The sequence below is a fragment of the Merops nubicus genome, unplaced genomic scaffold, assembly GCF_000691845.1.
Source record: "Merops nubicus isolate BGI_N331 unplaced genomic scaffold, ASM69184v1 scaffold24489, whole genome shotgun sequence".
Lineage (NCBI taxonomy): Eukaryota > Metazoa > Chordata > Aves > Coraciiformes > Meropidae > Merops > Merops nubicus.
In genome coordinates, this window is record NW_008629339.1 from 2594 (window position 1) to 15271 (window position 12678).

The window sequence follows — 12678 nt, forward strand, 5'->3', positions numbered from 1 at the left end:
GTAGAGCAGAGAGAGAGAGAGAGAGAGAGAGAGAGAGAGAGAGAGAGAGAGAGAGAAACAACAAAACTTCTGCAGTGAAAAAGGGTTAATACACTTGACTTATAGCTGCCTGCTACCCAGAGCAAATTTCCATTCTCGTTTGGGTTTTCCCATCTCTTCCGCTGGATGCTTGCCTGTTAGAGAATGCTATTATCAATTAATGGGCAGACCAGCAGCCAAACTCCTCCCTCTGCTACCACATCACGCACTGGAGATCCAAAGTGCTGGACAGCTGGAGGGAGGAACAAGTCCATGCACTCACCCACCGCCGTGGATGCAAAGAAGGGAGTGAGCTGGGCAAGGAGCCAAGCTGTGAGAAATGGTAGCAGCCAGGCCATGAGTCCAGTTATATGGTAGGGACTCAGAGACAGCTTCACATTCTGGCTCTGTTGTCCTGGGAACTCCACTCACTGTGAAGAGTTGGGGAGCCCTTCCGATAGCCAGAATCCTCACTCGGCACATGCACTGTGTGGGCAGGTCTCCTGACTCCAGTGCAAGTAGAGTCAGTTGTTATATAGGTGGCTTCTTGCCATGCCTCTGAGTTAACGTGGAAGGCAGGGGCAGCTGGTGGTGATCTCCTAATCAGTTTCCACCCAAGGCTGGCCAGACCCTGGCTGAAAAACAGTCAGGAGGAGGGTCTTTGTTGCCTCGCTGTGGACATCATCCGCATGCCAACCCTCTTTCAGGGCTGTGGGTTTAACCCCAGCACTTCACCATCTGGAGTTAATGTAATGCTCATGACTCTAAGCCTTGGCTGGAGACCTTGTTTCTTTTCCCTGTGCGAATGAGCCAAGATGGGTAGACCTGCAGTGTGCGACAGCTCTGCATGCCGGTGGGAATAATGGAAATGGATGTGAGCATCTCTGGGGCCCCACATCACAATCGTTTGTAGTCTTTGAACCTTTCTGGGATATCTTGACTGCTGGGAACTAATGGACTTCTCTTTTTGTAGAGTTCAGTGCAGGTCACCTTTGAAGAGGGTCCTCAGTTGCCCCCAGCCACCAATATAAGTCACGTGATGTGCAAGGGACAGTCGGACCGCAGCATGGTAAGGCTTTGCTGTCCTGAATTGTATGGCACAGGGTTTCTGTCTGCTGAGTGCGTGTCCTGCTGAGTGCCGAGGCCTGCGTCGTAGGGGTGGTGGAACGAGGGATGTTTCGGGCAAGGTCCGCTCTTGAGCGTGGAAGGCTGTTGACGGGCCGGTGAGATTGTGGGTCTGGGGCTGCGCATCAGTGAGCTTGGGGAGATCCCTAGGGGAAGATGACTTGACGGAGTTTGGGCGTACGGATGCCGAGCCCAAATACTGGACTCTTACGGTAGAGAGGAGAAGGAAGCTTCTGTCACCAATATGTCTTTACTACCTAACATACAGAGTCTGAAAAATGGCAGGTTTGCAGGAACTGGGTATGAGAGTAAGCCTGATGTTTCTTTCCTGCTATGATGGGTTGACCATGCCTGTTGCTTTCAGAGATTTTGTAGTCACAAGGCCACCACTCACCAAGGATATAAACTCATCTCCTCCCTAACCCTAATCCTTCTCTCCCTAGGTGCTGTGCTGCAGTCTGTCAGCTGAGGCTGTGAAATTCCCTGTCTCTGTTACTCAGCAGTCCCCAGTTGCTGTTTCTGTCGACACATATCATGTCACTTTGGCTGTGCTGCAGGCTCAGGTAACAGTTGTAAAAAGTTAGCCGTGGAACTCAGTCTTTCACCCAGCCCAATGCCAGCTGAGAAAGGAGGACCCGATTTAGTGCAAATATAGGCCTTGTCACGCTGGAAGAAGCAGCATGCTCTTACTGATGTTGGCAGGGTGGCAAATATTCCCAATCTGCATGCCAAGTCCTGTTTTCTGAATCTTGTTCTGCAGATCTCAGCTGTGTAACTTAGCCATAAGAAAATCCAGAGACATTTCAGGCACGTCAGTGTTCTGTACTGTGGATGGTAGTGAAAGGTCCAGAGAGTTCAGTTTCCCTCACGGCACAGGAAATAGGGAAAGATGTGTCTTGTGCATACATACAGTTACGGTGTTGTCCTGGTAATCGGTGTGGAAAAAAATGCTGTGAGGAGTGGTTTGCTTGCCAGTGCTCTGATCAGTACCTTCATAGGAGTGTGATACGGTTTGTTTTTTTTTTTTCTTTCTGTGTGTTGAATACTGGAAATGCTTCTTCCAGAGCAGAAGCTCTGTGAAATTGCAATGGGTGATAACTCCATGGTCACTTTCTGGCTGGATTTGCTTCTCTGGAATGTGATTTTGTTCCTGTTGTGAAGAAGGGCTTGATGCTAGAGACAGTATCTCGCTCAGTGACTGCGTGCTTGTTCACGACACAGGGAGACATGGTGCAATTAGAAGTAACCGTGGTAGTAGAAGCCAGTCCTGTGCTATTGCATTTGGAAGCTTGTTCTAGAAGGCTTTTGCTCTTGGAAGCTCTACTGAAATTTTCAACCAATATTTACCAGAATGTCCTGGTTTGGTTTTGTGCCTACGTTCTGCAGCTGTTTGAATAGCTCCTCTCTCTTTCCTTTGTTTTCAGTATGCCCTCTGCCAGAGTAGTCATGGGCAGCAACCGTGGTAATTTTTCAGCTTTGTGCAATTTTTGAGATCCTGGTGGCCTTTGTCACATCTCATCAAATTGCTTCTCTGCTTGCTGCCATTTTCTAGGTCCTCTTGCCTACACGCACTGAAGTTTTGGGTTGATTGTTCTCATAGAGTATTACACATGGCATTCTAATAGAGGTCTTGCTACTGCATTGTCAAATGCCAGTACAGTTACCAACTAGCGCTGTTTGGTGGGAATACTGCACCTACAGTATTCCCAAATGTGCCTTGCCTCATTTATTGCACCTCTTGTTGGTTACGTACCTGGCTACATCTATCACTTTTTATGGCTGACCTTCTGTGTACATGATAAATAAAAGTCAGTCTGTTGGTTACTTTAGAGCTATATTAAACCTCCTTCCTGTTTTAACTAGGTATTGGGTCAAGAGTTCTTCCTGTGCACTTCTGTTTGTGTCTGTTGCATTAATGATGCCTTTCAGGCTAATGGGTGTGTGACTTTTGAGCTGAACCTACGGGTTGGTTTGTTGTTGCAGACTATTGGCAACCTGGATGAGTTTTCAGTCTGAGGATGACCTCCTAGAAATGCATTGCTCACTTTCGAATGGCCATGCTCAGGTTCAGTGATGGTTAAGTGATTTTGCTCACTAAATAACTTGTTGTCGGTGCCTGATTTGCTCTTCCGGATTGTCCTGCAGACGTTTTCTTCAGCCAAAGAAATAACCTTTGTTTTTCCCTCTGATGTCACGTGGTCATCCAAAGGTGGTGAGGAGGCCAGATCTTGCCAGGGAGCAGTGAGGCTTCTGCAGCTGCCTCTTCCTGTAGGACCAAGACTGCCCGTGTTCTTTATGTTCTGTTTCTTACTGTTGTGCTAGTGTGAGGGCCTTTCATTTGCTGAATTTGAAGCTAGGTGAAAAGCAGCTAATGGAAGCAGAAAGTGTTCCTGACTGTGGATATTTGTCCTGGGCCAGGTGGAGATCCACTTGGAGGAGATCCAGAATGAAGGTCTCTTGGTGTCATGGATGTTCAAGGACAGACCAGACTTGAACCTTTCTGTCCTGCCAAGACTTCGACCTCGTGAGGTGAGCGGCAAATGGTGGGAGGCTGGACTAGAGTAGAGGAAGGATGGGAAGGGCAGAAACAGCACTGAACTGGGAGGAAGGCCACTACAGAGGGGAGAGATTGGCAACTTGGTGTCATGGCCCTTCAGGGCAAGGGAGTGGATTCGTTCACCCTGGAATTGGTACTAGCTCAGCTCTGTCAAAACAGCATCTCCTCAAGATGGCTGAAGGGGTACTGATACCTGTTGTTAGAGTTTGGTGTCACAGTTGAATGGGAGAATACATAGCAAAACCAGATTTCTGTCTCTGTAGGTCCTCCTGCCGTTGTCAGATGTAGAGCTGCAAAATAAGCAGGGTGGGTCATGGCTTTTTTTTTTTAGTTAGTTTCATTTTTTTTTTTCACATTAGACTGTGGCAGCCATGGGTGTTAGAGGTACTTGCGCTTCTGTGATCCAAATAGGCTGATTGATTGGTTTGTTTTATTAACACTCTTGTTGATTTACCTCGAGTAGGTGTAGAAATTGAGCTGTTCTCCCACAAGTGCTGTAGTACCATCTCACAGGGTAATGAGGTGGCAAACTGTGAAAGCTGTATTGTCAAAATTTGCAGTGGGTAAACTACAGATGTAGATGCTTAGTTTCTCTCATTTAGACAACTTATATTTGCCCGTAGCAGTTACACAGAAGCTTTAAGCACTGGGGAGAGCAAGCATGGGATATGGGAAGAGCACCTGGAACTTTATTATGGGGAGAAAGATTGTGTAGCATCTTAGAGGCTTGAGAGCTAGTTGGAGCTGCGTAAGGAGAAAACTTGTCTCTGCGTTACGACTTTCCTGTATTTCCTTTTGATGTGCGGAGAGAAGAATGAAGGAAGAGCAGATCTGTCCACTATAAAGGATCTGATTGAGGATACCATTGTCAGCACACAGCCAGCTGTGATGGTGAATCTGAAGGCCTGCACAGCTGGAGCCGGTGTGGTAAGCCGCTCTCCTTGTGTCATTCTTGTGCCTCGGTCTCTGTTCCCTGAGGTGCTTCTGAGGGCTGGGGCTAAGGCATGAAGTGAAGGGTTGAGACTCACTGCTGGGCAACAGCGGTGTCCTGGCCTGTGATGTCCTGGGATTTGGGGTATTGTGACACAGGTAGAAGGGATAATTAGAAACTGGTCTGAAGGGCAGTTCTGTTTGAGCTTTGTTCCCAAATGCCTATTTTGTTGGGGTGGAGCCAGACTGCCTTAGACACATCTCTGTTTTGGCAGTCTCTTTGTTGCTCTGAGCACCGAGGTTCCCTCCAGGGTAGCCTCTGCAGGCATGGAAGGATCTATGATTTATTGTTTTTCATTGCCGTATGGAAGCTGGCAAGTTTGCTCTTGTCTGTTTCTTCCCATCTGCCCTAAATAACTCATCTCAAATAACATGGTGGCCCACCGATCGCTTGGGGGACCTGCAGCATCTCCTGCTGCCTCTGTGGATATTCTTCTATGCCGGCGTGAGGAACTACTTAGTAGATGCAAGGATGAATGTTGTGCATCTTGCAACTGTCTGCTTGCGAGCGAATGATAAAGGCACCGATCTCACTCTTGTAATTCCTCAGGTACCCAGCAATAAGTTGCCTCGAGAGTCCATGTCTGGGGTGGTACCAGCCCCTCCGGGTCCTAAGCTGTTGCTCCGGAATTTTCGAGTGCTGAACTTGGGCTGCCAGGGGAAGGGAGGTAAGCATGGAAACATTGCTGCTCCCTTGGGGGGCAAGTGTGCAAGTGGTGAAATAGGAGCGAGTAGATGTTTTGGGTGGGTTGGAATGGAAAACGGGAGCATGTGTACGCTGAGCCGCTGCCTTGCGCTGATGAGCGCATGTGCACGCCCCGTCTCCCTGTTGCAGCAGCTGGGGAAGTATGCTGTGTGGCAGAGCTAGACGATCCCCCGCAGAGGAAGTGGACGAGGCTGGTGACAGCTGACATTACTGGTCCTGCAGCAGAGATGGAGTGGAACGAGGAGGTCTTTCTGTAAGTGTTGGCTCTCCTTCTGGCCATCGTGGCAGGGGTAAACCTGCATGGTCTCCGGGTGTCATCTCTGTGCCACAGTAACCGATATGGATGGCGCAGAGTTGAAGTCCGCACTGTCGGGCAGCACGTGTTTGTGCTGCCTGTGTGCTGGGCTGCCGACTTCAGCAGTTGGCCCCGACTCGAGTACATATTTTCTGCTTCCCCCGAGGGTCTGTGTTTTAATGGGATGGGCAGAAGCACTGCTTCTGGACAGCATGTGGGAACCGGTGTGGAAGGCTCGGAGTGTAAATCTTGGCCTTCTTGATGGATCACCCTCTCAGCTGCCCTAGTGGCCTCTGCAGCCCTGTAGGGGACAGAAGCTGGAGTTCTCCTGTGTAGTACACTGCCCCTTGTCATGTTCCCCACAGTAGCGCGTGTGTACCAGAGATTTGGGAAAGGCGATGAGGCATGTGAGATATGAGGGAGGGAAGATACTGAATGGCTTTATTTGCACTGTGGCCACTTTGCAAAGATTGCTTGATACCAGCCTGTCTTTTTCTGTTTCAACAGGGAGTTGGGACCTAGAAGTAAAGAGCTGAAGCTACAGGTGCTGGGGAGCAGTGACAGAGGGGGAAGTGAGTATGGGCAGCCATAAGACAGATTGTAAGAGGGACACAAAAATGCATGAGGGACTTCCTGTGCTTTGAGCCTTCAATACTTTTTTGTTGGTATTCTGATTTAGGATTATTTCATATGCAAATTTACATGAGTCTCTGATGGCACGAAGTAAGGTTCTTCTTAGTGAAATGCCCTTACTCTGACCTTCTTGGTACCTGAGAGGTTCCTGAGGGCCCGCCTCCTTTTATGGTGAAGCAGAGAGAGGGATATGGGGATTTGCCCCCATGTATTGAAGGGCACTGTAGAATGCTCTTAACTCTGTTTGTACTTGGTCAGAGTCTAACTGTAGCACCTATTTCTGATGGAGGTTGCACAACTGCCACCTCTTTGAGGGAGTTGATTTCTGGATTGGTAAAGAGTGGATGAGCGCTGCCCACTCCCTCACTACCTTGAACCTGGCAGCTACCAGAGTTTCAGGGGCTTGCTTTGCTGGCCCACAGCACTGCTTCACAAAAGCAGGGGTTTCCTGGGAGACATCTGTGGTGCTGAAGGTCATGTGGTGCGTTTTGTTTTCCTCTTCTCACAGATGCGCTGCTGGCACATGCCACACTTTTCCTTGATTCTTTGGGCAGACAGCCGTCTGGGAGACGGGTCTTGTCACTGTCCCCGGGAGCTGGGCAGTCCCTGGCAGCTGAAGCTGCCATTACACTGGAGGTGAGACAATGATATAGACGCTTGATGCAAACACGTGCTCTGGAAGCATTTGCCATATGAGCCTCTGGCTGTAAACGAGTGTAACTGAGCCTGGGCACATTGCAGGGGACTGACAGACCCTTAGGCTGAGGAGGGGTGTTGCCTGGCTCTCAGTCCACGAGCCTCCCTCCATGCAACTGACCTTGTAGTGGGGATGGCTACTCGGTGCCCAGAGCGGTAGCTTTTGTTGCCTGTATGCCTGCCTTTCTGTCTGGGAGGAGGAGACTCTCTCTTAGCTATCCTTTACTTTTTGTAGCTGCTATTCCAGGAGTCTTCTGCATCTTTCAATGCTCAGCATGCTGCATCTCTGCGAAGCAGCATCACCCCCACCAAGAAGGTGGAGATGGACCGGACCATCATGCCCGATGGCACCATTGTGACTACTGTCACCACGATACAGTCCCGGCCCAAGGCAGACTGCAAACTGGGTGAGGCCACCATGCACCAGGTTTTTTGTATGGGTGGCTGCTGTGGGGGCACAGACTTGGCTGCAATCTTCCCAAGGCTGCTCGTGCTGGTGGTAGCAAAACCGTTTAGCCATTGTACATTGTGGTCGTCATAGACTCGCACCTTGTGCGATGCCTTTGGCTTCTGGGTCAGAACACGGGTGGTGTTGCCATTCCCTCAGCATTTAGTGGCTGGCTGGGGGCTTGGGTGTAGCTCTGGAGAAGGGAATTGACGCAGCCCTGCACCTTTGGGGAGGCGAGAGAGGGATGAGCCTCTTGGACACCATTTGATGGTAGGAGGACCCACCTCTTAACAAATATGCTGGCACGTAACCTGTGCATGACATTGGGCTCAGGATTTTGCTGCTCTTCCTCAGTTTCCTTTGCTGCTAAAGAAGTTAATGCTGTATGCGCTGAATGCGGTGCTCAAAGTACGTTGATCTTGCTTACTGGCAGTTGTTGTTTCTTGCAGTTCGATGTCCCCCTGAATGTGGTGCTGAATATTCATAGAATCATAGAATTGCTTAGGCTGGAAGGGACCCTAGAGATCATCTAATCCATCCTCTCTGCCATGGGCAGAGACACGTCTTAACTAGACCAGATTGCTCAAGGCCTCATCCACCCTGGCCTTGAACCCCTCCAGGGAGGGGGCATCCACAACCTCTCTGGGCAATATTCTATGAGGGGGGTCTGGGAAGTGGCACAGATGGGTCTTGTGATGGGGCTACTCTGCGTATCTTTTTCTAGCGGGCTTCTCGCTATGTTGCTGCAAAGCCTCGTCGAGCCAGTCTCCGCAGGCTCTCTGCACACGCTTGTGACTTTGGAGGCGTGTGTAGGGTGGCCACGATACGGTGGCAAAGTTGCCTAAGCTTTGTCTCCACTTACTGGGATCTTTGTCTCTGCCTCTCTTTCACCATCAAGATTCACCATCAAGATCGCCTTCCAAGGTGGAAGTGACTGAAAAGAAGACAACGGTGCTCTTGGAGAGCAGCTGCCCATGCAGCCCCGTGCCTAGTGGTAGCCGTAAGTGCTTGAAAGTCCGAGGCTCTTAACAGCGTGACTGTGTTCCTTAGCCTTCCTTGAGAGTGGTAGCCTGAATGCAGGTTGCTGAACTCCTCTGCGTTTGCTGCAGAAGAGAACGTCTGAGTGCCTGACTGAAGGCAGGGGCAGAGAGGTGGTGGTGGTGGATGGGGGCAGGTAGATGAAATTTCACTTTGGATTCTGTGACTCTGGGTGTTTCATTGCTTGACCAGAACAGTTCTGGCTATCTGGACCCAAAGAGCTTTGCTCACCTTGTACTCAGGGCTCTGGGTGTCTCTGGGACAGAGTGCTGTGGCTGTTTTTATGGCTTGTGGCCAAGGCTGCCCAAATTCTTGGGGGAGGCCCTTTGGAAGTCTTTGTTAAGTGGGAAGGGTGTTTTCATGATGTGCGTGGTGCAAAACCAAACTTTTCAGGTGGCTAAAAGAGAAGAGAGCTCTATGGAGCTTCCTTCCTTTGGTTTATTTGGGCAAGTCCATACTAAAATCTCTTCTCTAACTTTGTGCATGTGTAGGTGCCTATTACAAGTGTCGTGGTCAGCAGGCAACCTCTGGCCCTTGCTGAAGGTTGCTACTTCAAGCATTGGTATCTTTCTTATTGTCAGAGGATAACTGTATGCCCAACGGCTTGGATCCAGTGGCTGAGACGGCAATCAGGCAGCTGACCGAGACGAATAACAAGCCTGCCAAGAAGACCCCAACGAAACGTAGCACGTTGATCATCTCAGGAGTTTCCAAGGTCTCTGCTTATTAAGGGGCTCCATTTCCAGTCTGGGAGGTTGTTTCCAGGGATGTGTGTGTGAAATGGCCCTGTCCCATAGGGACCGGTGTGGGAAGGTTCGAGCACGAACGACTCACTTGGCAGAGCCCTTTTGCCGCTTCCTTGCAGCTTGCCGGCACTTTCTGGCGAGTGTTGAAGGTACCTTGCCATCTGCAGGGCAGCTGGGTGGGAGTTTGCAAAGGGCAGCAACAGAAAGGGAGGCTGCTGCCGTAGCTGGTTGGGTACCTTGTGGAGAATCTGAGGAGTTCTCAGACTTGCCTATGGGAGTGAGGGAGGCGCTGGGGAAGGCTTCTGAATTGGCCACGTTCCAGCAAAAGAGTGACAATTGAACATTGGTGCCTTCTGGTGCCAATTATGGGAACTAGCGCATCCGCATGTAGGCATGGATGGAAGAACGGAGATGAATGTTACCCTTTAGACCCTGTGTTCCTCTCTGTCTGACCTTCCAACCTCCCTCCAGGTACCTATCGCTCAAGATGAGATGGCACTTTCTCTGGGCTATGCTGCATCCCTGGAGGCCACGGCGTACAGGGATTCTGTAGCAGAGGGTGCAGCTGACCAGATGAGCGCTTCTACCGAATCGTCGCAGCCGCTGGAAGCATCACCATCGGGACAAAGGGCCAGTCAGGAGCTGGATGAGACAACGCGATCAGACATCTCTGAGAGACCGTCTGCAGAAGATGTCGAGTCTGAATCTGGCTCCACGGGAGCCTTGGAGACCAGGAGCTTGAAGGATCACAAAGGTAAGGATGAACAGTTAGATGCTAGCTGAAATTAGCCTATTGTACTTGAGGAGAAAGCATTGTGCAAGTTCTCTGCCGGATTGCAGGGGCTGCAGGCAGCTTTCGATATGACAAGGCATGGCTTCGGCGGGAGCCTGGAAGAGCCAGTCTGTGTAGCGTGCTTCCCACCAGAGCAGTTCCAGACTCCTCTGTTTTCAGGTGTCTGATTCCTGTGGCCTTTTTGGTTTCTGTGGTTTCTTACCCTGTGCAGCTTGTGTGTTCCTGAGAACCTGGTTTCTCTCCCTGGCCTCCAGGTCTGCAGATGAGGCATGGGCCTGTAAATAAGAATTCCCCCTCTGAATTTGGCTGCCTCTGGTATTGAAATGGAGGCTCTCTGATAATGCAGATTGTATGAGCCTCGATGCCCTCCCTCTTTCTCTGTTAGCATCAAAGTGACTAGTGCCTCTGACCTGTCATACCTTAGGACGTCTGCACAGATGCTCTGCTTTTAAGTGATGGAATGAGCCTGCCCTGACCAAGCTGCTGTTCTGGACTTGGTGGGCTTGCATTGATTGGGTGGATGGCATGCCTTGGGTTTGTTTGCTTGTAGCCACGATGGTTTCAGTTAGCTACAAATTTACGTCAGTGAGCGCAAGCGAAAATCTCGATTGCTCAGAAGATGAGAGTGGGAGCGGTTTCAGGGGGTTGTACCCTGGTACAACCAGGTACAGTTTGAATTGGGTGGCCCCTTGTTGGCACGTGAGCAGATAGAGAGATGCGTGGCCCAGATTCTTGAGAGACCTGGCAGGCAGGGAAGAATGGGAAGAAAACGGAAAGCGAGTCTCCTCTGCACAAAATAAGTGTTGCAGCTTTGTATGGCATGCAGGTTTTGGATATGCCTTTTTGCACCCGTTTGGGGCTGATGGTGGTAGGTGTCTCCATCCTGTCCTGCCTTTGTGAGTCATCTGGGAACCACTGCTGTTAGTTATCTGCAAATCTGGGGATCTCGTGAAACTGCAGGCAGTTGTTCCACGGCCTTGTTGACCAGGTAATTCTGAGCACCCTTTAGACAGGCTAGTATGAGAGAGGCCTTTTCTCTGTTGTGTGTTCCTCCCAGGGTCTCCACGTGCAGACATTCTTACTTGTTTTCCATTTGTCCAAGTCTTAGCTTTCTGTTCCAATTCTGTGCACTTCCACTCAAGGGAGGATGTTGTTGCCTAAAAGGAAGCTTACGTGGAGGCCATGTGTGATGGTGTGCTTAGTGGAGCAGCTTGTCTGTACCGCAGTCTGTCACGAATGTAGACTTTGCCTTGCAGCTGGGAGCCAGGATTTGCCCACCTGCCTTGTACTTCTGCAGTTAGGGGTGGAATAGGTCTTTGCTGCTTATCTTGAGAGCGGCTGGGTGTGTTATCACCCCCAGGACTCATGAGGGCAGGAGACTGTTGTGGTTTCTGTATTCTTTCCTTTCTGTCTCCGCAGTTAGCTTTCTTCGGAGCGGTACCAAGCTCATCTTCCGGAGAAGGAGCAAGCACAAGGAGGCGGGCCTGAGCCAGTCACATGACGACTTGTCTAACGTCATCACCAACTCAGCCGCCAGGAAGAAAGCAGGCAGCTTCTCCCACCGCCTCATCAAGCGCTTCTCCTTCAAGTCTAAGTCCAAACCCAAAGCTAGCGATGGCCCAACGAAAGGTGAGAACTGAAGGAGGGAGAAGCCCGTTGGAAAGATTGCGCAGAGATCCTTTTCTTGTCTCTTGTCTTCCTGCTCCACGGTATTTGTGACCTGCAGTCCAGTTCCTTCCAACTTTGGCTGAGGGAAGACACCCTGGTGCTTTGCACTGTTTGAGGAGCTCAGGTGGTGAACCCGGGGCTTAGACTGCTTGTCTGCCTCGGCTTGACCTTCTCTGACTGTCTTACCCCATGGGCTCTGCCAGAAAATCCAGGTGGCACACTCAACCCTGTGGGCGTGTCAACAGCTGTGGAAGTGACTCTGCCTGCATAGCTGTCTGGTGTCACTGGGTGCATCCTGGAAAGGAGGGGGTGGGACTCTAAAGTGGCAACCCTCAGAGTTAGAGATCGAGAAACTACCAGGTGTTAGCAACGTTACTGAGAAGCGTAGATCGTAGCCTCTCTTGGCTCTGCCGTTGAGACAGAATGACGTGGTTGCTGGCCATCTAAATGCTTTTGTCACTTCTGCTTGGAGCAGAGGCCATAACGTGACTGAGGTACAGTGGAGGGTGATGCATGCCTGGGCTGTGAGCCCTCAGGAGAACGAGCTGTGGTTCTCAACCTGGCTTTGCCATTGGAACAGTTTCTGGTTTGGACAGTGCTGAGGGATGTCTGCTTTCTGTGCTATGCTAATGAAGGAAGGAGTCTTAGAGAAGTGGGAAGTTTTAACCACTGGGCAAGTTTTTCTAGAAGCCCGGGCCCTTGCAAGAATGTCTGGTTGGTGCTGCCAGCCTGAGACCCGACCCGTCTTCTGCATCCGTATTCTTGAACGGGGAAGGGCCGCATCCGCACACCGGCCCTAATAGGAGCCAAAGCCTTGCCCTTGGGAGCGGCTGGGGGCCTTGCCAACAGGGTGACGGACTGTCTTCAGACCTGCGGAGTGCCCGGCTGGTCTCACCCTCATGGTTCTTGTGCTGAAGACTGATGCCACGTTGGGAATGGACGTCGAGTGTTGAACGTGATGATGC

At 50.6% G+C, this 12678-nt stretch overlaps 1 protein-coding gene across 1 annotated transcript; it reads left to right on the forward strand.

The window, feature by feature from the left end:
- Positions 1-991: 991 nt before the first annotated feature.
- C2CD2L (C2CD2-like) lies at positions 992-11685 on the forward strand (the record flags this gene model as incomplete). The annotated part of the gene is made up of 13 exons (XM_008946973.1): positions 992-1087; positions 1587-1706; positions 3562-3672; positions 4511-4627; positions 5241-5358; positions 5526-5649; positions 6199-6263; positions 6833-6960; positions 7256-7427; positions 8367-8468; positions 9088-9221; positions 9724-10006; positions 11465-11685. Coding segments are annotated over 13 exons (1791 nt in total), but the record flags the coding sequence as incomplete, so codon positions are not given.
- Positions 11686-12678: the final 993 nt, after the last annotated feature.